This window comes from Coccidioides immitis, assembly GCF_000149335.2.
Source record: "Coccidioides immitis RS genomic scaffold supercont3.2, whole genome shotgun sequence".
NCBI lineage: Eukaryota > Fungi > Ascomycota > Eurotiomycetes > Onygenales > Onygenaceae > Coccidioides > Coccidioides immitis.
The window spans coordinates 3402144-3429804 of record NW_004504309.1 but is presented as its reverse complement, the minus strand read 5'-3'; the positions used below and the strand labels follow the sequence as shown (position 1 = coordinate 3429804).

Below are 27661 nucleotides of genomic sequence, written 5' to 3'. Positions count from 1 at the left end.
CCGCCAGTTACCAGGCTAACCGTATCAACCTTGGGCCACCCCAGGCAGCGATCGCAATCCAAAGAAAGGATCGGGGCTCCCGCAGGTGTTCTTTTGGTCCCACGATATGATGCGACAAAAATGTTTCCCTACGAGTCTGTGTCCGTGCCCGCTACTCCGTACATCCTCCCCCAAAGCAAAAGTCGCCAGCGTGCCAATTCGCTTATGTAATTGAGGCTCGAGCGGGACGCTTAGTAACTAACACACATGGGGAAAGCGGGCCTCCTTGGCGGTGCTAAATTAGTTAGGCCGGTGGGGCGAGGCAGTTTTAAAGAGGCTGAAAAGTGACCGGCAATGTATTCGATGTACTCCTTCACGGGCTCAATTTCCGTCTGGTCTCAAGGCTGACAGAAGTTTGATGCTTTCATGTATGTACTATTACTCTAAAATCATCATACGACAATCGATTGGTGTCAATCGGGAGCAAAGGAGAAGAAACTGGATTTGAAAAATTGATTGCTTAAACATTGAGACTTCTATCATGCTAGCACAACATCCCGAGCCTAGACCAGTAACCCAACTCCATCGCTATGTCCATTAACCAAGTCAAGTGAATGCCGATAACCTCTATGAAAATTTCCGTAACTCGTGCATCAAAAATCCCGTCATTGTATCCATTCCAATATTACATCGCTAAAAAACGCTCGTCAAAAGAAAAGGTTTCGTCGAATCGCAGGGTGCATGGCGAACGACTCGAAATAAACAGGCAAGTACAATCGCAACCGATTTCTAGGAAGAAAAAAGTGAAGTCAGCACATTGTCACTAAATTTATTAGGAGCACAGTATCCTTACACCCTAGATGGCTATTATCAAACTTATTTGACATAGCGGCAGTAGGGGCAAGCGTCATGAGAGCAGTTAACGCATCGAGGCTCGAGCTGGTAGACTTTTGGGCCATCTCCGCAGCCGCAGCAGACATATAGGTACGTTGGCGCTGCGCGGAAGTACCGACGGTCATGGCCCATTTGAGGTATTGAGATTACCGCGGGGTTGTCAAATTCTGGCTCGCGTTGTGCTGCGTAGGACGACATTTCTGCTGCGTAGTGGTAGCTATCGTGGTCTCGCAAACACTCGTGGTGGCAGCAAGGTGATTTTGCTCCGCGGTGTTGACAATTGATGCAGGCAGGATAGTTTTCGATACTCATTGGGCCGAATTTGCAGCGACAGCAAACCCAGTGCGTAGCGTACGGCATCACACGGGACCTTTTTTTTCAACAGGAGAGAGGAGACCACTTTGCACAAAAGAATTGGCCTTTAATAGAAGAACATTGACTCTCAAGTTCAAATAGATTTGGGGAATTCAATGTGATTAAAGGAAGACGAAGTTTGGAGTGACAGGCTAGATGATTCAAACCTGAGGGTCAAGCTGGGTTTAAATAGCGAAAAACGGCCAAAGTGCCATGAATGCCTGGAGAACACGGCGGGCAGAAACTGCCTGGAGTTACCAGCATCGCCTCGATTGGAGTCAGCTGGTATGGAGGACCCATCGTGTCGCGAGCAGGCAAAAAGGCGCTAAGGTGCCTACAGAAAGCCCCATCGTAGGCCTCGAACTTTCCACCTTGGCGTTTTCGCTCCAAAGCCTTGAGAGCGATAACAAGCATCACCCGGCGTAGATCTTCAAAGCCAAATTCCAACACTCCAGTCTTTGCTAAGTCATCGGGTTTGAGTCAATTGTCGGGGTGGGCCCCACCCCCGTTGTCATCGGAGCCAAGCGAGGCGCTAACTAGGCATTTGGTGTCTTTACCAAGACACTTCTCGCGAATGTAGCCCAGGCTGCAAAAAGCCGCTTCCCGCTCCTATTCTGCAACAGCGCCCTGCTCGGCCAATTCCGCTGCCTCTCACGAGGCTTCGCAGGCGGTGACGGTCATGTGACCTCCGATTTTCGAGGTTCAAAGGTGGTCCTTCTGACAATTCTCGGTTTTCAGGCAACAAAAACAACAAAATTCCACTTTCGGCCCGCGGACTTCCCCCTTCTTTCATAGAAATAAATGAAATAATACCAAATTGTAATTCTACCCGAAACACCATTGCTGGTTGCAGCTTGGTATCTGGATTCAAGATGCAGAAAATGGTCTCTACTATGAGATAACCCAAACGAAACGAAGGAATCAAATCGATGAGCCAGAGAGACCCGGCATGCTCTCATGGTCACTCGAAAGAGGAGAAAATAGCCTAGATCCTAGGCAAACACAATATGAGACACAACCCCAGGTGGCTCCGCAAAAAAGCATCACACAAAATAGAATTAGAGCTAAGCAAATATCACAAAGGACCAATTGACAGTTCAAAAGGTAACAAGAGGGTTTATATAAAACTGTCAACCACAATAAAGTGTAAGTGAAAATGTCTGTTATTTTTCAGATCCTCTTTGTTTGATGTTATGGGGCATTTAAAGCAATGCAACCCACACGCAGACAGCGAATGGATGAATACAGTCCAGAATTTGGACATTTCTGGTAGCAATGCCAGGCATATGTAGAGCATTTTTGGGTACCAAATTGTTGTTATGAGTATAAATGTTTTTGATCTGCATGCTGTTGGATTGTGTAGAAGATTATCGGCTGGGCTGCTGGTGGGGTAGAGGAAAGTTGTGGTGCGGCTCTGGACAGGTTGAGCGCTCAAACTTCAAGAGCTGATCTGCATGAAAGGCTTTTTAGAAGGCCCGATCGGCTGGGACGCATATTGGGTAGTGCTATGTTCATTCGGTCGCCTACTCTGTTTATCAGGCGAGTAAAGCAAGCGAACTGGTGAGTTAGACCACGTTAAGCCAGCACGAATCTGAACATTTTAAGGCTTTTATCTAACCCTGAGTGACAGTGCCGAAGCAGTTAGGATATTTTAAAGATAAATCCGAACGGTGTGAACACTTACACCATTCGTTCATGAGGTCCATATGAATTGCGGAAGTACAAAGGAACAAGAAGAGGAATCTTGCATTATACCCGCAAACAGGACGGTCCGTCTGAGGCCGGATGTCTTGATGGTAAATCAAATTTTCCGGGGGAAACAAAAAGGCGTACCATTGTAATTACAAGGAAACATTCGATGATCACGCACCGGGTCCTGAGAATTCGAAACAGGCATCGGACAAAAGTTTGATATGATTATTAGAGATCAATATCGCAAATTGCTCTCTTTAGCTTATGCTCTGCCACCTTGGCTCGCTTCAGGCATGAGAGATGAAGGCACCGGGAGATGTCTGTAGCATAGCCAGATAAGATAACCATCCGTTGCACGTTCTGGGGAGGCTTTCATTGTAAAGCAAATCTAAGCTTGTCGAGCCGCGCTTGAAGGGCCGGGAGGTAACTGGTAACATAATCCATCGGCAACAACTGAGTGGCTTCCGAACGCACGCGTCTTTGCTTGTCTATGTTTGCGGCCAGGCCGATTCAAGGAAGTGGAGTTCTTCCGGGGGTAGTTTAAAACTGAAAGGAAGATGCCATGCGGGACAGAGGAGATGTTGTGCAAGGGGAAAGGTAAACATGGCTTTTGGGACGACTGATCCGAAGGGTCCCTTTTATGTGTATTTCATGAGGCGCTGGAGCCGCAAGGGCTCAACACGAGGCCAGGCTGGAGAGTGTGATAAAGGTGCAGAACACCCAGCCAAAGCTCGTATCAATCGAATCTAGCTTCTACCTGCTTCATCGAGAAAAGCGAGGCTCTCCAACTTATAATTATCGGAAAACAGCGCTTTTTGAAGTGACAGGATGAGCGTGTTGCTACCCCGCAGATCGGCATGAATGTGACATGACATCCCACCACATTGTAGCAGAGGAGTGGACGCACAAGGTGTAAGGAAAGATGTGAATAGCAGGCAAAACTTGACCAATCGTCATGATGATGGGCTTGGTTGGAACTCGATGAACTTCGACGCGAGAGTTGTTGAGTTTGAAGAGTTGCTTGAGCAAAGACGTTGTGAAGCATTCGGGTGAAGTTGTCACAGTAAGCACGGGATTCGCGCTATTCTTAGTTTGGGTTGGTCGATTACCCCATGTCAGGTGACCAGCACAAGAAACTGCCCAATGATGTCATGGCATATGCTGAATCAGCACTACCCCACGTGATGACCTGCTATCCAATGAATTCGACTGATTGACAACTCCATTGTCAGGAGCTCCGCTGGAGGCTGAAGAGCCTATATTGCCTTTTATCGAGCAACACAAAATACGATGTATCGGTAGCCCACGCTGAAGGATCGCTGTGGCCAATGGCCTCAGATAAGAGAGTAAACATCGGTGCGGCGCGAGTCATTCCCGTGGTTCTCGGTGGTTTACTTGCCTATGGAAGTTATGTCTTTACAAGACCATTATGCAGTGAGTTCTATTTCCGGCGGTAGGTAACTCCTGAAGAAAGCACTGACCATGCCGCAGTTGATTATTTTATAAGTCCTCCGCTCCACTATGGTGCACCTTCCCCCCGAAGAGGCCTCGCGACCGGGTTGCTGATCGTGTTCTACCTCCTGCTGCTTGTGTTGGCCGTGTCCTACTTCCGAGTTATCACCACGATCATATGGAACCCTGGGTTCCTCCAGCGCGGGAATCAGTGGCATCAATCGCGCACCGGGAAACCCGAAGGAAACACGAAACGGAGAAAGCGACGGCACAGACCGGGAACTTCCTACCCAGACAATGCGAACGTCGAACATGCTCCTTACCCTATCGATGCCTACGGCCTGGAGGCGTTTTACTGCAAAGATATATTTGTATGTGAACAAGACGGCAGGCCTCCGTGGTGCTCAACCTGTTGCCAATGGAAGACGGATAGGGCTCACCATTGCAGTGAGGTCGATCGCTGCACCAGAAAACTCGACCATTTTTGTCCCTGGTGAGTCGACCCATTGTCGGAACTTCTTTTTTTTGAAAATACTAACATGCATGCAGGGTCGGAGGCGTCATTAGCGAAAGTTCATTCAAATTTTTTATACAGTTCTTATTTTATACCTTTCTCTTTACGACTTTCAACGTCGTGGTCTTTTCTATAGTTATCGCCGAATATCGAAGAAATGTACGATATGTTTTCCCGTTTCTTTAACTGCTGATTGGCTGTATCATTCAGCTTATATCCCTTATGAACATATTTTGGCTAACTTCGAGATTTCAAACAGTCTGGGTACCTGGAAGTGCAATGGCTGGTGGCTTTAGCGCTGTAAGTTTTCTTCCCCAAATAAACGGCGCTGACAATGAGCTACTAACACCTAGAATTAGATGCGGTTTATTTTGCTTATTTTCCTTTGGAATGCTAGTTAGCTCGCTGCACCTTGCATTCATCAACTCTTCCACCATCGAGAGCCTCACTCGTCATACCAAAGTTTGGACCTTAGCAGTTCTAATTCCCCGCCCAAAGGACTTTTACGAACTCCAGTCCCGCCGCAAAAGTCCAATTCCCGTCGTTATATATCCAAGTAGTCCTATTCCTTCTTCTTCGAGTTCTACCAGAACAGCCACCTCAAATGCTCCACCTCGCGAATTTGCCATCCTATCCACGAAACCGGGAGAAAATCCCTTTGATCTGGGAAGTCCCCTGGCAAATTTGAAAGAAGTCATGGGCCACAGTTTAATTGATTGGCTGCTACCGCTCAGATATAGCCCGTGCTCGGGCTACGGTAGTCAGGAAAGCGCGTATGCGTTTGGCCCTGTGGTGCAGAGGTTAAAGAAAGAGAATGGCTTGGATTGTTCAGAATGACGTGGTGATTGGGTTTATTTCAGGATAATATATGCAACAGACATACACTCATAAAATACCCTGGTGTTGGCGCTTTTTCACTTTTTGGAAGGTTGACTTTAGCATCGTCTATTTATACCACATTTTGTTCTTTCGGATTACTTTTATCACTGTATTGGTAAGTGAATTTTCCTTGCTACTGTGCTACCGTTCTATGGCTTTGGGATGTTGGATTTTGTTTGAATTGTAAGAGGTGCAGGTTGTGGTGGAGCCTGGGCAGTTCTTTGTGTTTGGATATCCTGTTCTCTTATGAAGCATATACATAGCAGGAAAGCAGGCGATGCTGGAATGCAAGAAACTTTAGTGAAACTATCAGCCCAATATATACATCCCTAAATAGTTTTCAACCGAGATTTAAAGTATCAAAGAGTCAAAGTCTACCGTACACAACCAAAACACCAAACGAAATGGCGAAATATGATTACTCCGTACAAGATCTCCGAAAAACAGTGTTACTAAGACAGTCCTGGAACAAAGTTTATCCTTCCCATAACCACCTGATAATTTGGAAATATCAGAATAGACAAAGACACCAGGTTGTATGAGTAGTAGCCAGTATAACCAAAGCAAAACCACTTCAAATCTCTAGCAGTTATGCTTTAAAGGCAGTAACGCATACTGCAAAAGCGAGTCACCGGAGTCGTTGGGGGACCAAGTAAAACTGTGTGACTCAAATCAGGTTCAATTGGCTTCGAAAGCGCAAAGCCAACGAGGAACTTCTCTTGATTATGCTCCACGCAAGCATAATACCCGAGGGAGGAAGAATCCAAAACGGTTTAGGGCGGGGTCTAACGGACGTTAAGTGTAAACTTTGCACTCTCTGCACCTATAATGGTGACATATGGAGCAGCATTCAGCAGCCAGGCTTGGATTGTTGATATGGCCCTCCCGACAACAAACCCACCAACCTCGCATAGAAGGCTGCGCAAATTGTTGCGGGAGGTATTGAACCTGACAGCTCATAACGATATAAGCGGGTCGTTGGGGAACAACGCGATCTGGGAGTCTGGGAAGTGAAGCTAGAAGCTCGCAGCAGGATAGTCTAGATAACGACTTGGTTTGTTGCAGAACTTTTGATGAGTGGAGTTGGGGCGCCGTTTGTCCGACACTGGTATCGCTCCCTCCGCCACATGCACCACGATCCGTACCATCCCGGCTGGGGGTTTGCTCTTTCATTGAGAGTTCGAACTGGCGCGGATAGTCCATGATGTGAGACTGAGTACAACGACGGGAACTTCAAGTGTCGCTTAGGAATCGAGAGACAGTGGAAAGAATGGAAGTTGTTCGAGGTTGTCTCAAGTGAGTAGCGATAGGCTAGCCCGACTTTGTGTAGATGGGTCTTTGAAACTGCAGTTGACATTGGATTGATGTGGATATATAGATATACCTGAATAAAATGCATGATTGCTTTGAAGAAAAGGAGAAGGGGGGAAAATCTGCCGATATTTATATAGCTTAGCATCTTTAGGCAGGATGAAGGGAAAACGTAATTGTTAAGGCCACATCCTCGCTGCCGGACAAGCAGCTGTAGATTGAGATGGGCCAGAGTCAGCCTGCCATTGCCACAAACGACAGGGAAAATATAGCAACAGGTGAAGCGATAGAAGAATGATGCTGAGCACCAGGTATGGGTTGAAGGAGCCCCATGAAGACAGAAGGCAGGCGAAATCGAACACATCAATCTTCCTTTCCTCGTCAAACGAATCACAGGCAATGTGGAAGCAGCGTGTACCTAATAGTATGTGGAGGCAAAGGCGCAAGGAAATGCAGGACGAGATGCACATAATATAAATTGCTGTGTAAAAGCGAATCAACTGGGAGCAACTGATGTGGTTAGTGCGCCTGGCATGAAGATAGAAGAGAGCTTGTTGTCACAAAAGTGTTGTTTGGAAACGACACTACGCGCTGGAAGCTTTTCCCAGGGCGTCAGGGTTCCTGAGCTTGAGTCACAGGATTAACCGTTTATGGTAGGGCTGCAGGCCTCGCAAGGCACACACGCAACAACCTCAGAAATTTCCAAAGCTTTTAAAGGTTGAAAAATTGTCAGTCCCGTCAAAATTTGGCTTATGTGCGGACGAAAGGCCAGAGGGCACCCTAGGCTCCAGGCCTCATTTCAGTAAAGTCGCAAAAATATCGCTTACCTCCGAAAAAGGAAACTGGTGGAAGGAGGTTCAGTATCTTCAGGCGTCGTCGCGGCTGAACAAGAAGTGACTCGCCGTCTTCGCGCTTAAGATCCACCTATGGCTGAGACAGGGCATATTTGCTGGCGCGCGACGGTCCGGCTCTGGATACGGCAATGTCACAACACAACAAGCTGATAGTAATCAATTGGACAATGATGTTCTGCAATCAAAATATATGGCGCCTAGAATGCGAGCCGTCTTTGATTGCCTGAGTAGACGCCAGCTCTGCTTCAAAGGTAGGTGGCGCATGCCACACTAGGGCACGTAGTAGCTACTCCGTGACCATCAGGTTATCCAAGTAACTCGGCAACGGAGTTTATTCTATTTCTGTTTCAATGATGCCAACAGTCATCGTCCCGCTCTATGTGGCCCTCAAGGCAACCATCACATATCCAACGCTCGCTGCCACAGGTCCCGGAGGAAGAGGCTAAGACACAAGGCGTACCCTGAGGCAGATGCGCAGGCATCTGAAAGAAAACGGGGTTAACGGGATATCAGGCTCCACGAAAGCATGTAAGAGCACGGCCACGCGGGAAACGCAATTGATGTGGAAGCACACCTGTCGACAGACCGATTAATTGGGTGGCGTTCCTCCGGCCCATGGATCACAAAAGCTCCCGTGGACCTTTCCATGATTCTGGATAAGGGGCGGGCACCATCCTAATGCCCCGGCGCTGCAAAAAGTATCAGCTAAGACAAGCTTTCCGCTGTGCCATAATCACCGGAAACCTGCATGCGAATTTCATGCTGGATCCATCAAAATCAAGGTACCCAGCCAAACAGGTTGATTCACCCAGAGCAGAAGCCAACAATCGGCCTCCCCACTTCCCTGTTAGAACCAGCTTGGCCTTTTCGAGGCTCCACCGTTCGCGAGATGCAGAAACAAGGCGACCAACGTCCGTTGACGGACTGCTGTGAATTCGCCTCATTTCTCATAGTGCGGACCAAAGGAATGGTCAATCAGCCTGGCGGGCCGTTGGCCAAAACTGGCGACCGCCCCTCCTCTCCCGCACCGGTAACTATCACGTCAATGGACTGTACGGAGTGGCAGGGTTGAGCGCAGATATGCCAGCATCATCCATGATTCAACAGGCCCTGAAAAATGGCCCTCGGTTTGGTTGTGGGGGAGGGGGAGGCAAAATCCGTAAGCTGGCTTCGATGAGAACATGTTTTTGAAGGAAAAAGGACCGTGAGTCCACCAATCAAAGGAAATGCACCCGCGATGACTTGGCCCACCAGAGGTGGTGGTCGATCGGCAGAGCGATGGTTAGCCTGCCGTGCTTAGCTGTGCGAATTGCCTTTCGATCGGTTGCCTGTATTGAGAGAAAAAGGAGGATTGAATAAGTAACTAAACTCGTTGACCAGTTAGCTTAGCTAACTAACTCACATAGTTCTGTCTGCCTCTTTACTCGTTGCAAGCAACGGCTGTCGTCTTCGAGCACGAACAGAACCGGGAGAAACTGTTTCGAACTCGACTGGCTCGTTCTGCTCTGCGCGACGGCCAACAGAGTTTGTGCGAGAGCCGCATCCCTCCACCGACCGTTTTCCTCCTCTTCTCTTCTTCTCGTCTTCGCCCATCGCCGTCGCCAGTCCATGTTCCAGCGCCCGTCTGCCAGCACTTCTCCCGGCCACCCGCAATGTCTCTCTGCTGCACTAGCTCCCAGTAATATACCCTCTTCCCACTTCACCACGCCAACCTCTGTTCGCCACACATCCAACCAGATACACTAAATCAGGCGCAGCATTCCCTCCAAGCTGACACAAGCATTCGTCCTCGATAACTCTGACCAACTCATCTACCTATTTTCCACCGGAAAATGACTAGCTAGACATATTTCGAACAGTGCATGGTATTGTCTCCGGACTCCCAAGACTTTCGATCATTGGTCCGCTATGCTGCACTTACAGATTGCTAATCCTTAACCAGCCCCCCCCCCCCCCCCCCCAATCGCACAGCCAGCCGACAGTATTGCTTTTCTTGCCCCGCGATTTTTGGAACAGGAAAGCTCTTTTGACCTAAAATATACCAATTTTATTATTAAAAAAGATCACATTTCGAAACACCCCCCAAGTATCCATGGCCAGTTCACGATACCCTACGATGCCGGTCGAACCTAGGACCGTCATCGATCCCAAAGCATCCACTGGAAATGTTGCTTATATGATGGAGGCAAATCTCCAAGAAATCCGGCCGAGACCCCGTCAGGATGGCACCTTTAGCCCATCCCATCGCGGGCAGTACGACCCAAGAAGGCCACTTGAGAACTATTCACTCGATCCTCAGCCGAAATTCTACCGCTATCCCGGACATGGTGCTGCAGCAACATCGAATTACACCATCCGCCCACGAAGCAACACCACTCAAGAGACCAGGCGGCCACTGAGCCTGATCATACCTTCATCCACATCTCGCCCCAGTGGCGCGTCGGATTACGAACGACCGTACGCTCCCAGGTATCCGGGCTATTACACGAACGATGACTCTGATCGTTTCCTCTCGCCGGCGTCGTCGCGACCCAGACGACGCACCTTTAGTCCCAGCATAAGGGCTGGTCGTTTGGTTCCGGTAAACAAAGAACGTTCACCCCACGGTGAACGTGGTGGATATATGACGACCGGAGGCCGTTCACGCAGGGTGTACCCCTTGTCCTCATCCGGGCCCCGTCCCCAGGATATCGACATCAATGACGCCTATTCATATACAAACCTAAAGGAGGAATTCCTTGGAGATACTTCAAAACACGCACGTCATCCCGATACCCGTTCCCAAAAGCCACGGCCTGTCAGTCTAACCGGGTTGGAAGAATACGTACCCCAAGCCTGGCGTGAGTACAGACATGAGATTCGACCATCGGCCTCAAAAGGTCAAGATAAGCTTCGGAGGGATGATGATCCTAAGGACCGCAACAATGCTAGCGGGAACGAAGCGTCCCGTGCACCTGAGAGCCATCGACGCCATACATCGAAGCGCACTCCTGTATCTCTTCACCAAGAACGAGACAGGCCCTCATATCGAGATAGCCAGGATAGCTCGAGAGATGAGCAAAAATATCGAAGTTACCCAGATGACGACGATGTTTTCACGATTCCGCACATCCGTCACCCCAGTCCGCGTGGTCCCAGACGTGATTCGTTCGGCCATCGGATCGTAAATGATCAGAAAGTCGGCCGAAGCGATTCGGAATCTTCGCATATGTTGCATGGTGGACTCGCCACCGCCGGGCTTGCCAGCGGCTACTCGCTGGAACAGCCTGACAGAGGAGCTGATCGGGAAGCCGATCCACGGAGGAGCCATCGAAAAGCCCGGGAACGAAGGTCACCAGTATACGACACAGGGAGCGAGACCGACGAATCTGAGTCAGATGAGAGCACAAGACCGCGCCATTTTAGAGCCTCTCTGCGCCCGAAAGAATCCCTTGCAAACGCAAAATCTACAGCTCGACGTGATCCCCGCCCTAGTGAAAGAGGCAAGGAGGATGCCGAAAATCAAAAGCAAAAATCTCTAATTTCGTCCCAAAAGGGATCCCCTGACCTGAACCAGAAGAACGATTCAGGGACTCCGGCTCCCAAGGGGATTCTCAAACAACCGACAGAGAAATTCCCTGAAGATAACAACACGGTCCGAGAAGGCGTGGCCCCTTTGAAAGATTCCAATAAGAAAGGTATCCCTCCTGGGGCGCGTTGGACAAAAATATCCAGGGAATACGTCAGCCCAGCCGCTCTGGTGGGCAAGGAACGATTCGAAGTACGACCAGGCTTTGTGATAGTCTTGAGAGTCTTGACAAGAGCCGAGATACAGGAATACGCAAACAGGTCCGTAGAAATCCGGAGTAAGTGTATCCGTTCAATGTCAAGAATAGAACACTATGATGGCTAATAAGCATCAAAGCGGAAAATTACCGGAGACATCAGAGAGAAAAAGATACGAATGATAGCCGGCGTTACAGTCGTAATAGGGATAGCACGGATAGCGACGATGAGGGCGAGGACGAGCGGGACGACAGGAGCCGCAGAAAACCCGCTGGTTCTCCCGACTCGAGGCGACAAAACACCAGCTTGCATTCCTAAACGCGAGCTGCTACGATCACGGAAATGCTGCACATATGATTCTTTCAAATCCTTTCCATACATCTTTCACACTCTACTTATAAAAATCTTCCGCATCTGGAATGTTTTTTTCTCTACCTAATGCTCTCTGATCTTTCTTTGTCTATGATGCCTCAAAAAAAAAAAAAAAGGCTGCCACTGTTTATACGTTTATGAAGGATTAACTCCCCTAAATGATTCTACGAAGTTAATGCCACTAAATGTAGACTTCACGACACCTAATACTCCAATGAATTATATACGAATGTATCTACAAGGTTCTCAGAAATCACTTACATTAATCGCAACCCTAAAGGATCCCAGGAAGCTGTCAAACCTGATCGTTGGAATTCTACCCTTGCAACCTCATGGGTAGTGAATCGACTGGGATAACTCAACCATACTTGTTAAACCTTTACACATGTTTTCATCCCTGCTCTGGTTCCTGACTCTACATGGGTAAGCTCATGTTATTGTTCTTCGAGCTGTGGCCCTCTCAGGGTTAAGGAGCAAGGCCCCTGGTATGCGGAGTACTTGTCGAGGACAAGTTCCGCCCCGCTCCGCCCAGGTTTCCGCTCATTCCACCCCGCAAATTCCAAGGGCTGCACTACATATATATCATAATGGCTAGATCGAACGATCGGACTATTCAAATTACAAGCATTTCATCTTTTCTATCATCTCTAGCTTTTGTGTTAGAAGCAATATATCGACCAGTAGAAAAAGAGAGTTGGCTTTCACTTCAAAACATAGATGTATCCCCCAAGCGTTTAGCATATTCCCTTATCGACCTTTATCATCTTTCCATCACACCCTCCGAATGTCGAAGCCGACCCCATTTCAGTTAAACCTATCCACTCCCCAGGAAAGCATTCTCACTCCCCGTCAGCAACTCGCCAGAGATTTATTATCTACCACCGTACGACAAAACAGAAAGCCAACACCCCTCCATATCGACGCGGGCTTGATTTCGTGTATACGACGCCTGCGGCTCTGCTCCCACCAGCGGACGCAGAGTACACACTTCTGCATATCCCGCGCACCGGGGGGGGGGGGGGGGGAAGGATCTTGCGAGAACCAGTGTATCGGAACGCTCGACGTTCAAATGACGTTCAAACCTCCCGGGGGGCCGCAGGCCCCCCGCGGCGAAAATATGCGCATAGTATTCTCAACCTGTGTAACTTGGAAAAAAGGGGGGAAAGGACACGTGGATCACCTGGTTAGGGAAAATCGCCCTTTTTTGCGCTCTACCCGAGGGAATGTTGAAAGTGAAAAAAAGGGGGGGGGGTAGAAAGAGAGAAAGGGAGAAAGAGACAGATAGCGAGGAGAGGCTCGCGTGATGATGCCACCCCAGGTGGACGTTTGATGATCCAAACTTCAAACAGGGATGGGTGTTGAAACGGCCGAGCAAGGATTTGCCTAGAGAGGCTCAAAGGAAGTCAAAGGGGATATCGCAACTGTGACACTTCACTTTCTCCCAATGATCGAAAATTAGAAAGGTTCAGGCGGTGGTGAGACACTGAAAACAAAGTTCAACTTGTCTGGTCAGATGGACGCAACGACATCCTCTTCTGGGTAAATCTTATCTTTGGTGTGAATATCTTTTAGCAATACAATGGATAGGCCCAATAGCGCAGGCAGAAAAAAAAAGGGGTTATAGACTGAGAGAGGAATTTGCATGAAACAATTGGAAACAGAGTCTCCAGCAATTCAAAACAACTTACGGAGTAGATCTCAACAGGCTTATGGAGAAAGTTTCGCAAAAGTTCACATGCCGGCCACATGAAGGAGTCTGTCCAAAATGCCGACAATGCGCGTGTCCAGGAGTCATGCATATTCCGACATCTCACCTCTACCCCCGAAGGGAACCTTGAATCAAGAGCAGGAAAGACATGCCTCGCAAAGCATTGACCCATGCCCAGTTCAAGAAACTTCCTTGTGTTGCACGACCGACGAAATGATATCCGGCCAAAACCAAAACAGCTGTTCTTTGGGCTGAGCCCCGCCGATGAAAGTATATGAATTGTCACCGGGAGCATTACATCACAGGGTACGAAGTATGAGAGGGAACCCTATACATGGTCGAAGCTCAATGAATAACAAAGGCAAGTCTGGCCTTCATAGGATTCCGGCCCGTGCGCACCGAATAGCAAGGTCCACTTTTTTTTTTTGTTTTTACACATCCTCAAACTTCAAGGGGCTCGAAAAAAAGCTTTTCGATTCCGCTGCAACAACCGAAAGAGGATATCGCATTGCTTCGATCACGAGAAAATCTGCGCGAAAGGAGAATCCGACAGCCTTTTCTTCTTAGGCCATTCCCTCCTTTTTTTTTTTTTTGGCCCGGCGGGGGGGTTTGGGTGGAGGGTGCTTGAAGAGTGCGATATAGGCTCTCACACGTGTCAATGTAAAGGGCCAGAAACAACATTTGCCTCTTCAGAAAAACGATTTGCTTTTGATCGGGGACGATCTGTGCACGGAAAACCGTGCGTCGCCTGCTAGCATGCGTCTCCACCTGTTGAAGGATTTAAGTAGCACTATCATACACACACACTCTCTCTCTCTCGGTGGAGACCTGAGATCCTTTTTTGTTTTCTGTGTGCCTTTTTGCGGGTCAAGATTGGGCACTTCGAAACAACTTTGATTGTGCGTATACTCCTTCGGGAGAACGTCGCAGATAGTAAGCGCGCGCTCCATCCACAGGCTAAAGGGGGGAGCAAAGAAAAAGTCCAGCGCATATCGCGCCCATTGGACTAGAAAAGAGAGAAGAAGCTAGCTTAGTCGGAATAGCTGGCTAGCGGTAGCGAGGGCCACCCCGTGCTCCAGCCTCGGGGGATGTTTCGGTCCAAAAGACGAGAGAGCCACCTGTCTGATATGCTTGTGAATTTGATGTAACTCGCGAGCACAATGCTCGAACTCCGGACGGAGTAATAGTCTAATCCATCACATGTTAGTGAATTCCCTAAGAGAACTTTTGCCTTTCCAATTCCGGGGCGAGCTCCACCCTGAAAAGCCAATGAGTGCAGGACATCAAGTAGCTCCGTGAAGGATTCGAGCAGCAGCAGCAGCAGGACAAGCAGAGGGGTGAACTGTCTGCTGCTTCTGCTCCCGAGTCTCTGCTGGGCGGTCAGGTGTGGCGGCCATCCCGACAAGGCAGGTCGGAAGCGGCGAAGGGAAAATCGCGCATCGACGACGGTTGAGGGAGCGAGAGAGAGAGAGAGAGAGAGAAAGACACAGAAATTTAAGGTTAAGTTGGTGAAGCCAGGCCGTCGAGCCGCTAGCTGTCTGGTTCAACTCGTGACTCGGAGTTGGATATCACCCTGCAAAAGGAAACATACGTAACCAAAAAGCAAAATGGGCGACTAAACTAAGTCGCAACGTTCTCGTCCGAAATCTCTTGAGACAAAAAAAAATGGGACGAAAAAAGAAAAAAAACCAAAAACACGCACACGCACACACACACACACAAAAAAGGTTCAGCTAGAAGCAAAATCGAAGCATTGGCGCAGAGACCAGAAATCACTCTCCTGCCCGGGGTCCAATCTCCCCCCTGTTAGCGTTTGAGTAACACCCGGGCTTTGCACTGGGCCAAAAAAAAAAAAAAAAGAAGGAAAACAGTCAAGGGATGTGCTGTGAGGGGATGAGCTTATTGAGGGTCAAGTTCGTGTCAAACCGGGGGGAAGGCCGGGGTGGCTTGCTGGTTAGTTGGTTGGGAGGGACTGGTTGGTCGGCCAGTCGCAGCATAAGCCAGTTTCCTCGAGATTCCTCTTGGACGGAAGAGGGAAGCAAGAAAGTGCGCGGCAGGGAATCGGCGGGAAGCGTGGGGTTCTGCGGATGGACCCAATCAAGCACGATCACCCAAATCCCAGTCAACCCTCTGCCCCCCCCGGTCCTATGCTCGGCCAGGCCAAATGCCATGGCATGCCTGAGTGGCAGCTTCGGTGCCGGTTCATGCAGGCCGTTGCTGAACGAGGGCACTATCGACGGAGTACGGAGTTACGACATCAAAATTTCATGCTGTGCCCAGGCCAATGCGCAATGGAACTAAACTAACGTCGCTGGATTTGCCCACATCCACGCTGTTCGTCAGACTTGGTCTCTTTTCTTTTTCTTTCCCCCTTCTTCTGGACGATTATTGCCCGGGAGGCCACATGCGATTAGGGATGGATGGTGCATGTGGACTGGGATTTCGGCTGAAGGAAGCTGTTCTAGAACTTAATTCACACTTCACACACATGTTATGAATGATACGGAGTATGGAGGCCGGAGTACGGAGTACATCGTGTTAAGATGAAGGCGGAGGGAATATGCGGGATATCCCGCTGCTTCGAATTAACTGGTGAACCGGCCAGTCCATTCTCGCACCATTACTAACTGATATCTGCCCCGTCGGCGCAAGCCCTGAAATTGATGTCGAGAAAGAGAGAGAGAGAGAAAAAAATAAAATAAAAAAAAATAAAAAAAAAGAAATGAAAAGAAAAACAAAAACTGATCGAAGCTTTCAGATTTCTGGCCCCCATGTAACAATCACTCAGGAACCGCCCAAGGATATTCACGGTTCCCCAGGCAAGATTATGCATTTTGTCTTTCTTGGGTTTTTTTTTTCGCAGGGACCAGGGCGCCCTTGACACAGCCTGCCCAAGGCAACATTGACGCAAGCTCGAATATGCAGAGTGACAAATGGCAAGGCAAGCTCTGCCAAGTGCTCAGTATTCCTGGTGGTGAAATCTTCCGACGACCGCTAGACTTCAAAAGGGGAGGTGGGAAAATCATCATCGTGGTATGGGAGGGGAATGGGAAGAAGGGATGATCATGTCTCGTACCGGATGGCCCTCCGAAATCTGCGAGTCATCTACCTGGCACCCTTGAACGTCCACAGCGGAGGGTTCGCTAACAGGGATACGGCAGGGATTTTAGAATAGCCTCGACCTCTCAGCGGCGGAGAGGCGGTAATTAAGTTGCTCTCGAGGCTTCACGCCATCCCTTTCACTTGCGTTAGCTTCCTCCCTTCCCACGACCTTTTTTTTTCTCCCCATAGCATCCCTGTTCCTCGTCAATAATAACCTTAAAAACTAACTAACTAACACGCAAAAGTCAGATCTCTTCCCTCTCTGTCCCTCGTTCGAATCAAGCCATTTCTCAGGCCGTCGGTCTAAACACGGCGGTGTGTGCATCTTGGGACGTGTAGGCGCCCAACCCACCGCCTCCCTCCATTGGCCATTGGATTGTCACGACTCTCAGGCCAGTGGAGAACCTCACCTCAATGCGCTGTTGGCCTGCGAAGCCGGGAATTAGAAACTTGCCCAAGTGCAATGGTCTCATCATCTGGTTAGTACATATCGGTTTATCTTGTTCTTGCGCCCTGTTTTTTTCTTTTTTTTCTTTTTTTTTTTTTTTTTTTTTTTCTCTCCCCTTTCCCTCGCTCATGTTAGCGGGCCACTCTAAGTTGATCAGGCTAGAGTGCTTCAGTACTAGCCCGCTGCGAGAATCCAAGATGATATCGCAATCGCGCTAAGAACCTCGGATGAATCGGATCGAATGGAATCGAATGGGATGACTTTTAGACAAAAAGTCAATATATGTCCTCCGTAGTCGTTTATTTTTCCGAAGCCGTGCATAACCAGTAGTTATGAACTCTTGTCAGTGCCCGAACGCGAAACGCTTGCCCAAGGCGTCTGCAATGCAGTCGAGTGCGTGCGCACGGTGGCGTATCCGAAATCATCATACTATCAATGGTTAATACTTTCCCGGCCCGTTGTAATGGCCGGCCGCTGTGTGAAGTATCGCTTCTCTCATTATTGATAAACGGACCACAAGTCAGATGTTTCGTAACTTTTGGGGACGATGACTTCACGCGCCCTCCAACCCCTCTCCCACAACCCCCCGGTGCATGATCAGCGCTAGGTTTCAAAATGAGTCTGTCCCATAATTTGCCAAGGTTGCCGCTAAGTTAAGTAAGTTACTTTAGTGAACTTGCCAGCCAGACTTCTCTCGGCCGTTTTTGACTGGTCATCGCTGCTATGAAATAGCCGACTGAGCTATAAGTTACGGAGCGCTGGAACGGGCCGGACGCAACGCGATATCAGGAGGCGAAAAAGAGAAGGTGGTCTTTTTGTCAACAAATGCTACGCTGGACGCAGGCGACGGGGAAAGAAAAAAAAATTGGCCAGACTGTCCTCTTCGGATACTCTGTGTCGAAGACGGCCGAACCCGTCCCTGACGTTGGAATGATGACATTACGCATGACGCCCACTGGACCAATATTTCAACGTCGATAATTTATGTTTCAATCAGGCAATTTCTCGTTTCCTGTCTCTCTCCAGAAGCCAAAAAAAAAAAAATAAAAAAAAAAAAAAAAAAAAAAAAGGAAAAGAGAAGAAGAGAAAGAAAGAGAAGAAAGAGAGAAGACAAAGGAAAGTTGAGGCTGCGGTTGCGAAGCATAATCCATCAGGGATGATGCTGTCTTTTGGTTCCTCTTGAACTGAGCTTGTTGACGCAAGCTTTTCTAGAGAGCTCACAAGGAATAGCCTCCACTGAAGAAAGCATTTCCTGTCCAAACATGGCCGGCCGAATTAAAGAAAAGCTAAAAGAGCCTTTGCTGCTCAACTTTTTTCTTTGGATTCTATCTCCCCTGTTTTCGAAGCACTCCTCAAAACGAAACAGATCGAATTGCAATCTCGAACAGTCTCACACACTTTTTGCAGGCTCCAGCCCGAGAGAGAGAGAGAGCGCCAAAAGTTTGATCGGCCAATAGGAATGCACCCTTCCTCTGGGCCGCAGGCTAAAAAAAAAACAAAAATTAATATAAAATAAGAAAAGATGAAACCAATGTCATACATACGTTCGATCCCGCAGTAGTCCGTCGTTAGCCCAAGCGGAGGAACGAGAGTAATTGTTAAAAAAAAAAAAAAAAAAAAATAACACGGAGCGAATCAAGTCTCACCTCCCGAGGTTGGCAAAGTATGTTCCTGTTCGATTGCAGGCCTCTCCCTCGGAGTATCTTTTGCGCGTTGGAACAGGATGAGATGTCATGAATATACTCTAGGCGTCATCATCCATAACCCGTTATCAACACCGGCTATGGCCATGAGCAGAAAAGGGAGCAGAGCCAGTCAGCTAGAGCTTCCCTTTTTTTTTTTAATCTCCTCGATCGCTCTTAGAACGGGATATTGCCGGAAAGTTTTAAATAGGTAAATGGAGTTTTTTATGCAATTTGCAACATTCCTGAAATTTGGCCGGGAGACACAGTTTGAGGCGAGCTGAGAATCAGGTCTGCATCCTCCATCCTCTGCTGTGAGTTAGTGAATTGTGCAAGCGCCCTTCCATCACCCGCTCCGATACATAAAAGTATTATGTTCGAAAATAGATAAATAAAATAAAAATTTGAAAAATAAAAATAAAATAACAGAGGAGAATGAAGCTGATTCGTAGTCCAGCGTGGTATCGATCAAAAACGACGCATTTTTCAGGATTCAAAAGCAAAAAAAAAAAAAACTCAAAAATTCATTCCCAATAGTTAATCACGCTCCTGCACTTGGTCGCCTTGTCGTCTTGAATCATAAAAGGAAAAAAAAGAAGGGTCGAGCGTGAGAGAGAAGCATCTCGTAATATTAACTCCTGTAAGCGTGGGGCCATCGCCGGGATAGGGGATGCGGAGATCATGTCGTATCATTGGCCTTAACGGCGAGAAGAGCAGCCCACTTGGCGCATTGAACCGCAGCCGGATCTGGCTAGCGAGGGACGCGGTGGCTGCTTGGCCCAACGAAGGTTTGGGCGGTGGCATTCGCGCGAGGTCGCGGGTCGTTTCGTCCCCCGTTACCTTTCCTAACATGAGCTTCTGGCGGGATATTTGGGAATGTACGCAGTAGTTTTTGAAGCTTCAAAAAAAGAAATAAAAGAAAAAATAAAAATAAAAATAAAAAAAGAAAAAAGAAAAAAGAAAAAAGAAAAAAAAAGGAACTTTGTGGTGAAATTATGTACTCCGTATGACCAAATCGCTTGCATGCTTTCTGCCCATTTTTCTGCTTCATCCAGATTACTGTTTTCCTTCCCCGTGCGTCGTCGAGATGAGCTACCCAAAAGGAGTATGTCGAGAACGGGATACACCCTGATTACGGGAGTAAAATTGGGGGAATCCACTTCACGATGGGCAACCAAGGTACGCAACACGCACACACACGCAACATCAGGCGCCTCGTGAGGAATCACTCACGGGAAACTTGCCCATCAATTCCGATCCAGCAACTCGTTTTCCACCGGAGCGCACGCAGGCCTGCGCTAAAAAAAAAAAAAAAAAAAAAAAAAAAAAAAAAAAAAAAAAAAAAAAAAAAAAAAAAAAAGCCCGCGGAGGGGACAACTACAGCTGAATGAAAGTTGTCCGGTCCAGTCAGGACGGGAAGCGTCTCGGTGAACTTTTTTTAATTTTTCTCCTGCAGGATCAATTGCACTGCCGGGACGAGGTGGGTGTCATTTCGATCCTGATGACGACGTTCGTCACGGCAGGTCTCGAGAAGGATGGAATGTGCAGTGCATACTCCACGACTTTCTCCGCGACTGTCGCCCGGCGGGGAAGAAAAAAGACTCCACCAGAGAGCGCGCATTTTTTTCCCCCTCTCGAAAGAGGGAAGGGAAAAGAGCCGTTAGTACGATCGTCATATGATTACTTTGACGAAGAGCCAGAAGCAGAGTAGTTTTGAGGCAGTGCAGGAGTGAGCCCAGATGGCGATGACGCTTCTCATCTCCGACAGCGCAAAATTTTGGCGGCACAGCTAAAGATGATACATAATACGACTTCGAGAAAGAAGATTTTGGATCATTCGGCAAAACAAAAGAAACGAGGCCGACTCGTTATTTCCACCAATGCGTGGACAGCATAGAGTCCCGTGAGAGAGACGCGGATGGGTTACACCGAGAACTTGAGGAGACCAAAAAAAAAAAAAAAAAGAAAAAGGTCGGTGGCTTGCACTAGGTGCCCCGTTTTAGTTTCCCAGAAGGGTTAAGATGGGCGGCGGGCGAGTGTTTCGGGTGAAGATGATGGGCTGTTGGGCGCGCGGATCGTAACGACGCTAGAACCTTGGCCGGGCTCTCCTGCTGCCAGAGTGCGTGGCTGCAAGAAAGCTCGGCAGAGAAATGGCAGCAGGAGGAGGAACAGCAGTGAAGCAGAGAGAAACCGCTGGAGAACAAGTCGTGCAGAGGGCTAATTTCGTGAACGGTATTAGTTCTCTTTTCTCTTCCCCCCTCTCTCTCTCTCTCTTTTTTTCTTCAGTGTCAGAATCATACGATAGCTCCCTACATTATGATCCCAGCCGACGAAGAAGAGAAGTAAGATGAAGCAAACGCGTTTCTCCGTCGGCTGATTTCCTGTCGAACGATCGAAACACAAACCATGCCCGTTGAGGCTGAAGGCGATGTCGCAGGCAAGGCAGTTATGTACGTTATACTCCATAGCGACAGTACATAGTTTAATCTCCACTGAAACAGTCTAAGAACCTACTAGCCAGCTAGTTAGTGAGCAACTGGAGCAGGCCTAGGTGATCGCCTCATGGATTATTCGGTTCAGATCGATCGGAGCGCAGCACATGGGTCGATTCGTCGGAGCCAAAATGGCTTCAGTAGTGTGTGTGTGAGCGCCAGTGTGTGCGCGTGGATGGAGGGATCTGGAACTGGCGATGCCTGGCAAATGACGGGGCAAGATGTCGAGTGTCCTTTTACCTCTTTCTGTCGCTTTTCTTTCTTTTTGCCTTTTCATCAAAAATTTTTTTATTTTTTTTTTTGCTTTTGGTCTTCATCTTCTCTCGTGGTACGAAGAGCCCGGCCGCGACAGTTGAGATGCCGACGGCACGGGGGATACTGGTCATTAACTGGAGTATTATTGACACCAGGGATTAACAAAGCACCAGGTTGCAACTCTATACGTGTGCTCCGTTCCAAGGAGCTCACGGCTCACGCCACATAGTTCAGAGGAGCTGGAGATCTGTGTTTCTTCTCCGCGAGATGACGGACCTTTGGTCCTTGTGACGACGTTCCGCGGCTGGCATTGTAGAGAATGGCAGGGAGAGCAGACAGGTACATCATCAACCGACGACTTTTTACCTCGGAATTGTCGACGATAGCTCTGGGGTTGAGTTTTAGTTTTAGTGACCATGGTTCCTGGACCGCAGTCCCATGAATACGAGCCAGCGGACGACCATGGAAAGGCATGTAAGCTGGGGGCGGCTATTTCTCCGACCGCGTAGAATGCCGTGGTTCACGCATCCAGACAAGACACGCTGATAAATCCATACCCACGCTAGTTTACATATGGACACAATAGAGCTTGACGGGTGGGTTTTGTTTGAAGATATGGAGAGCTTCCCTGCAGCAGGTATCGTCGTCCAACGTCGACAGGGAGGCTAACCCGGAGCTAGGTAGCCAGGGAGCCAGCTGTGCCTGGGCCCAGAATATCGGTCGAGACATGGAGGAACGAGCATGTCTGAACATGTATACATACTTTATACATTCGAAGCAGCTGGGCTGCCAGAGATTCTACCGCAGATGGGCGGTTAATGCCAGCGGGAGAGCGAGTATGTAACTACGGAGGTAACAGGGTAATATGTGTGTATTTGGGAATATAATTACGTGCATATCATTACACACGCGCACACAGAGTCAAATGGTTGGGATTTCTTAACTGCGCCCGTTAATATAACCTGCCAAACACCCGCCAACCTCCGTTAAACTCACTCCCCCGGCCGCTCCCCCCGACGCCTGCCATCCACACACGCCCCTCTCGCCCACCCTTAACCTCTCTGCCCCCAAACGCCCCTCACTTGTTCCCCCCGAAGGCCCTTTTCTTCACCAAGTCCCATTGGCCTGCCCTTCCCCCCCCGTCCCCTGGGGCTGCCAGGCTGATCCTCGTCTACCCGTCTCCCTCCCCTTCGCACGATCTGCAGCACCGGTTCAGCGCGCAGAAAAGCTTCCCTTCCTTCCCCTCCACCAACCCTAGCTGCCCGTTCGGATCCTACCACATCGTGCAGTACAAATCGTTATATTCGATATTTTTTGGACTTAACTCTATTGTTGTCTTTTCTCTCTCTCTCTCTCTCTCTTGCTTGTCTCTTTGTCACTCGTTGAACACACTTACGGGAGAGTACTTACCGCTGCCATCGCTGCCGACAACCGTCTCCGTCCGCATTTCCCCCTCTCTTGCTGTCCTCCTCGCCGGCCATGACAGCCATGGTTCAAGCCAGCGCGGGCCCACCAGCGCCAAAGTACACAAAGGACGATCCTCCGCAGTCCCTCGACGACACGGTGAGTAGTGATCTTGTTCATTTTGTACTTTCTACGCTCTCTGTCTTGTATGTTCTTGTCCCTGCGTGTTCGGCTTTGTTACTCCACGTCCCATGCAGCCTTGCTTTTTTTTCACATGGCAGAGGGGGGGTGGAAAAAAGAAACATACACACAAAAAAAAAAAAAAGGAAAAAGGTATCTAAAAAAGGAAAAAGAAAAGAAGGTGTGCTTGTTTACTTTTTCCCGCGAAGCCAAGAGGGGAGCGGCCAGAGCGAATCATCCAGACACACTCTCGCCGGCTCTGCGGGATGTTTCATCTGAAACCAACTGTATAGTCTCTTGAGCTCTCTCTCGCTGTCTCTCGCTCTCACCGATATTTCGCTTAGCACCAGTCGCCCGAGAGGCGCACGCACATGCACACGGGGGGGTTTTACTCCTGCACAGCCTGTTTTGAACCAAGAGGGAGTGCAGAGGGGAAAGAAAAAAAAAGAGCACACACACACAGAGAGAGAGAGAGAGCGAGAGCAGAGACAAGCTAGCATTGAATATTCAAAGTCGATGCGGTTTCGAATACAGAGTTTCTGCAGACCACCTTGTTCCTTGGTTGGGTGACGATTCTCCCTGGTCCTGTCTCATGCTCTGCTTATTCCCTCCCCTTTTCCCTCTCTTGTCACTCTCTCTTCCCCACACACACACACACACACACACACACACACACATGCACACATTTTCTCTCTCTCTCGCACATCCTTGCTGCGGATCATAGTTCTCAGGCTAGGTCACACGTGGGGAACACAGTGCCCACCAAGCAACGATCCCAGCAAACCCGTCGATCCTCTCCAACAGCAATAGGATGAACATGCACACACATACTCTGTATATCAGTTGATTTCACCTCTCAGTATTTTTGCTATTTTCTTTTTCTTTTTTCATTCTTTTTTTATTTTATTTTTACCTTTTCCTTTTTCAATGTTCCGAGAGAGAGAGAGAGCCTGCGAGCGGAGTGCCCGGCCACAACACACCTGTCGCCGCCCGGTCGCTGTTCTGGTCGTCAAACGAACACAAATACAATCAACCACCGCCACGCATCATTGGAGAGAAAAAACACAAAAGTACAAAAAAATAAAAAAAAAAATCATAATAAAAAAAAAAAAATAAACGCACCGAGGACAGCCAAAAAACCTTCTCACGCGCGAGGCCGAAGGAGACAAGCTCCACTGATCCTCCATCCAAGCCACCAGCCGCCCACAGCCGCCCACGGATACGATTGGGCGGTGCGCCGTTGAGCAGCAGGCCGTCGTCGCTTGGGACTAGCCCGGGTGGAGCGTTGCGAAGCTGGCCGGGCTAGACAGGGATCCAGCAGGCTGATGTTACATCCTTGTCGAGTGCGCCCCGGCATGACTCCATCGGCCCCTTCGCGCTACACACGCTATCTCGCACTCTCTCTCACTCTCCTCTCCCTCGCTTCCCCCCCCGGCCCACGACGACCCTCCCTTGCGTCTCTTTGCTCCCCGCCTGAATCAAGTCCAAAACAGCCCTAAACCTTTTCTAGATCTTCGTTGGCCTTCGTTGATCCTTCTACTTAAACCTTGGCTGGCTTCTTGTTTCTGCTTACATACAGATCTTCTTTTTCTTCTTTTGCGTCTTTCTTTCTGAGCCTGTCCAGTCCTATTCTTCTTCTGCTACTTCTTCTTCCGCCAGTGTGTGTGTGTGTGTGTGTGTGAGGAAGAGAGAAGAGAGAGAGCCAGCCAGGCGCAAAGAGAAAGCAAGCGACAGAGACAGCGACCGGGAACACACGAGAGATTCCCAGCAAGGTCTCCCCGTCCGTCATTGGCCCTGGGTGGCTTGCATACACACAAGTCTCTCACAGACTCCAACACCCTTGTTTCTCCATGATTGACACCTCCCGAGGCCTAAATTCCACCGCGCACTTTGTTTTGCCTCCACTTTCCGCAGTCCGCTTCTGATCAGAAGACCCTAAGCATTCCGGCCGTTAAACACTTGACGCGCGAGATCCTGTACGGTTTCATTTACTTCTAATTTCCGCTCCAGGACTTGCCACCTGTTGATAAAACCGCTCTGCTATTCCTTACTGCACCTTAATTATTACCTTGTTGTAACGGCTTTTTTTTTCTTCTTATTTTTCTTATTTACCCCAGAGACTTTCTCCGCCGCCACCAGCGCCCACCCCTGTCACCAACATCAAGGCGTTTCCCGGATTTTCCCCCCATTTATACCTTGTTCCTCCACCGTCCTTCCGCCCGTTTCACTCCATTGACTTTACATCTTTTCTTTTTTGTTTACTTTCTCTCAGCTCGGATCTTCCGCTGTGGGCCTCGCTCTCTCTATTCGACATAGCTAACTGGAGCTGGCTTTCGTACAGCGACATAGCCAGTCCTCTCACCAGAACCACCACCACCACCAACAACAACAACAACAACAGCAACACGCCCAATCGCTCCAGACTCGACCAGCCGGCATTGCACAGCCAAAACCAGTCACCAACTCGTCGCCCCACCAGTCCGCCTCCGGCCTGCCGTATGGTCAGCAGCACGTCCTGGGAAACGGTCTACCTGTGCAGCGGCAGCCCCCGTACGCGCCAACTCCCCAAGAACCAGCTTACTACACGTCACACCCTGGGGCATATGCAGTGACAAGCGCTGGACACTATTCATCTAGCGGTACGCATCAACCAAAGAAAAAAGTTTCCTTTTTTCTTTTTCATCTCTGTTGTGTGTGTTTGTTTGGAACTGTGCGATCAATCGTGACGAGGTTTGAGGGAAGGAATTGCGCGTCATATCTTGTCGCCGTGGTTTTTCCCTTGAGCTCTGGTCATGGAGAAACCTTTCTTTTTCTGTCTTTTTCTTTTTCTTTTTACTTTGTTTCTCTCTTCTAGGGTTATTCTCAACTCATTGGAAGCGCCCTGGTACTGACTGAGCTTAGAAGCACCCGATCTTATGGCAGCAACCGCCCAAATGCAGCGTCCTTACCCCCCGATCTACCACACTCCTCAGTCCAACTCCCCGGCGTCTGTGGCCTCTCCTCCCACCCACGATCAACATGGCCGCGGTCTCTATGGACAACCGCCCCAGATCCCACAGGGGATGTACAGCTACCCCCAATACCCACCGATGAACCCAATCCACTCCGCTCCATATGCGACGCACTCTGCCGCCCCACAACACACACAGCTCACATCGCAACCTCTCCTTATAAGTCCACAGACAACCGCACCACAGCTGCAGCCGCAGCATCTGCACCAACCGTCTCCACACAGCACAATGGCAGGTAGCCCGCATCTGAAGATGGAGCCTGCAGTCCCGCAGACGACAGCGACGCAGAGAACGCCGTTAAACTCGTCACACCCAGCACCTCCAAATTCTTCAGCGCCAAACAGCCATCCTGGTAACCCTGGGTCGAACACCAGTGCCGCTCCCGGCCCGATCCCGGCCACGACACCCCTTGTCGTAAGGCAAGATAACAACGGCGTACAGTGGATTGCCTTTGAGTATTCTCGGGATCGGGTGAAGATGGAATATACCATCCGATGCGACGTGGAGAACATCAACATCGAAAACCTGACCCAAGAATTCAAGACAGAGAACTGCGTGTACCCACGGGCTTGCTGTAGCAAGGATCAGTACCGGGGAAACCGTCTGGTGTACGAGACCGAATGCAACGCCGTGGGCTGGGCGCTCGCGGAGCTGAACCCTTGTCTCCGCGGTAAGAGAGGTCTGATTCAGCGCGCCGTCGACAGCTGGAGAAACAGTAACCAAGACCCGCGGTTACGGAGTAGGAGGGTGCGCAGGATGGCCAAGTTGAATAATAGGAAAGCCGTGTCTGCCCAGCACGCTTCTCACCTGGCGGGCCCCGGTGGCTCGCCGACGGGAATTCCCGGCGGTGGTGCTACGCTGGGTGGGCCCCCGGCGCTCTCCATGGGAGGAGCTCAGCTTCACCACCATCACGCTCATCCAGATGGTGGTCCACCGGGCTCGGAAGATGTTAGCGGTATGTTCCACCGGATGTGATTATATTTCATTGTACAAGCAAAAATGTCCTTGTTCTTTCCCTTAACTTCTCTTCTTTTCTGTCCTTTCTTGTCATCCCCCTTTTTTTTGGTCTTTTGGTGGATAAAAGTGATCTTGCCTATTCTCCCTCGTGGTGGTTTTGGATGATCTGCTTTTATTCAAGAACTTCTTTCTCCCTTTGCTTGAGCCAGAGATGGCAATGTATCTGTACAATGAATTTGTGCGGTGTATCTATGCTGTTTTCATTTGCTTTTTTGACCATGGCAGCCGGTTCTCCCATACCTGTTGTTCTTCTCTCCGCACCTGTGTTCTCTTCTATGCCTGATGATTGAAATAAA

General features: G+C 49.2%; 11 protein-coding genes across 11 annotated transcripts; 8 read left to right on the top strand and 3 right to left on the bottom strand.

The window, feature by feature from the left end:
- Positions 1-484: 484 nt before the first annotated feature.
- CIMG_11826 (uncharacterized protein) lies at positions 485-1233 on the bottom strand (the record flags this gene model as incomplete). The annotated part of the gene is made up of 2 exons (XM_012358705.1): positions 485-768; positions 833-1233. The coding sequence occupies one exon, from the start codon at positions 1231-1233 to the stop codon at positions 856-858; it is 378 nt and encodes a 125-aa protein (XP_012214128.1). The 3' UTR covers positions 485-768; positions 833-855.
- Positions 1234-1440: 207 nt separating this feature from the next.
- On the top strand, positions 1441-2022 carry CIMG_11825 (uncharacterized protein; the record flags this gene model as incomplete). The annotated part of the gene is made up of 2 exons (XM_012358704.1): positions 1441-1578; positions 1768-2022. The coding sequence occupies 2 exons, from the start codon at positions 1441-1443 to the stop codon at positions 2020-2022; spliced, it is 393 nt and encodes a 130-aa protein (XP_012214127.1).
- A 2160-nt stretch (positions 2023-4182) lies between these two features.
- Positions 4183-6131, top strand: CIMG_06759 (palmitoyltransferase pfa5). Its single transcript, XM_001242862.2, has 5 exons — positions 4183-4353; positions 4411-4864; positions 4921-5044; positions 5145-5185; positions 5245-6131. Exons 1-5 carry the CDS (start codon positions 4248-4250, stop codon positions 5720-5722), a joined length of 1203 nt encoding a protein of 400 aa, XP_001242863.1. The 5' UTR covers positions 4183-4247; the 3' UTR covers positions 5723-6131.
- Positions 6132-6549: 418 nt separating this feature from the next.
- On the bottom strand, positions 6550-6967 carry CIMG_06758 (uncharacterized protein; the record flags this gene model as incomplete). Its single annotated transcript, XM_001242861.1, has 2 exons — positions 6550-6587; positions 6670-6967. The coding sequence occupies 2 exons, from the start codon at positions 6965-6967 to the stop codon at positions 6550-6552; spliced, it is 336 nt and encodes a 111-aa protein (XP_001242862.1).
- A 402-nt stretch (positions 6968-7369) lies between these two features.
- Positions 7370-7972, top strand: CIMG_06757 (uncharacterized protein; the record flags this gene model as incomplete). The annotated part of the gene is made up of 3 exons (XM_001242860.2): positions 7370-7499; positions 7568-7593; positions 7733-7972. The coding sequence occupies 3 exons, from the start codon at positions 7370-7372 to the stop codon at positions 7970-7972; spliced, it is 396 nt and encodes a 131-aa protein (XP_001242861.2).
- A 147-nt stretch (positions 7973-8119) lies between these two features.
- CIMG_13080 (uncharacterized protein) lies at positions 8120-9611 on the top strand (the record flags this gene model as incomplete). The annotated part of the gene is made up of 3 exons (XM_001242859.2): positions 8120-8180; positions 8712-8959; positions 9336-9611. The coding sequence occupies 3 exons, from the start codon at positions 8120-8122 to the stop codon at positions 9609-9611; spliced, it is 585 nt and encodes a 194-aa protein (XP_001242860.2).
- A 410-nt stretch (positions 9612-10021) lies between these two features.
- CIMG_06755 (uncharacterized protein) lies at positions 10022-12012 on the top strand (the record flags this gene model as incomplete). Its single annotated transcript, XM_001242858.2, has 2 exons — positions 10022-11774; positions 11834-12012. 2 exons carry the CDS (start codon positions 10022-10024, stop codon positions 12010-12012), a joined length of 1932 nt encoding a protein of 643 aa, XP_001242859.2.
- A 4681-nt stretch (positions 12013-16693) lies between these two features.
- Positions 16694-16984, top strand: CIMG_13079 (uncharacterized protein; the record flags this gene model as incomplete). Its single annotated transcript, XM_001242856.2, has 2 exons — positions 16694-16807; positions 16925-16984. 2 exons carry the CDS (start codon positions 16694-16696, stop codon positions 16982-16984), a joined length of 174 nt encoding a protein of 57 aa, XP_001242857.2.
- A 3129-nt stretch (positions 16985-20113) lies between these two features.
- On the top strand, positions 20114-20717 carry CIMG_06752 (uncharacterized protein; the record flags this gene model as incomplete). Its single annotated transcript, XM_001242855.2, has 2 exons — positions 20114-20185; positions 20418-20717. The coding sequence occupies 2 exons, from the start codon at positions 20114-20116 to the stop codon at positions 20715-20717; spliced, it is 372 nt and encodes a 123-aa protein (XP_001242856.2).
- Positions 20718-21412: 695 nt separating this feature from the next.
- CIMG_13078 (uncharacterized protein) lies at positions 21413-22262 on the top strand (the record flags this gene model as incomplete). The annotated part of the gene is made up of 3 exons (XM_001242854.2): positions 21413-21456; positions 21983-22092; positions 22165-22262. 3 exons carry the CDS (start codon positions 21413-21415, stop codon positions 22260-22262), a joined length of 252 nt encoding a protein of 83 aa, XP_001242855.2.
- Positions 22263-24235: 1973 nt separating this feature from the next.
- On the bottom strand, positions 24236-25940 carry CIMG_11819 (uncharacterized protein; the record flags this gene model as incomplete). The annotated part of the gene is made up of 9 exons (XM_012358703.1): positions 24236-24334; positions 24460-24639; positions 24746-24810; positions 24915-24963; positions 25149-25208; positions 25330-25377; positions 25450-25485; positions 25580-25828; positions 25869-25940. 9 exons carry the CDS (start codon positions 25938-25940, stop codon positions 24236-24238), a joined length of 858 nt encoding a protein of 285 aa, XP_012214126.1.
- Between the last annotated feature and the right edge of the window lie 1721 nt (positions 25941-27661).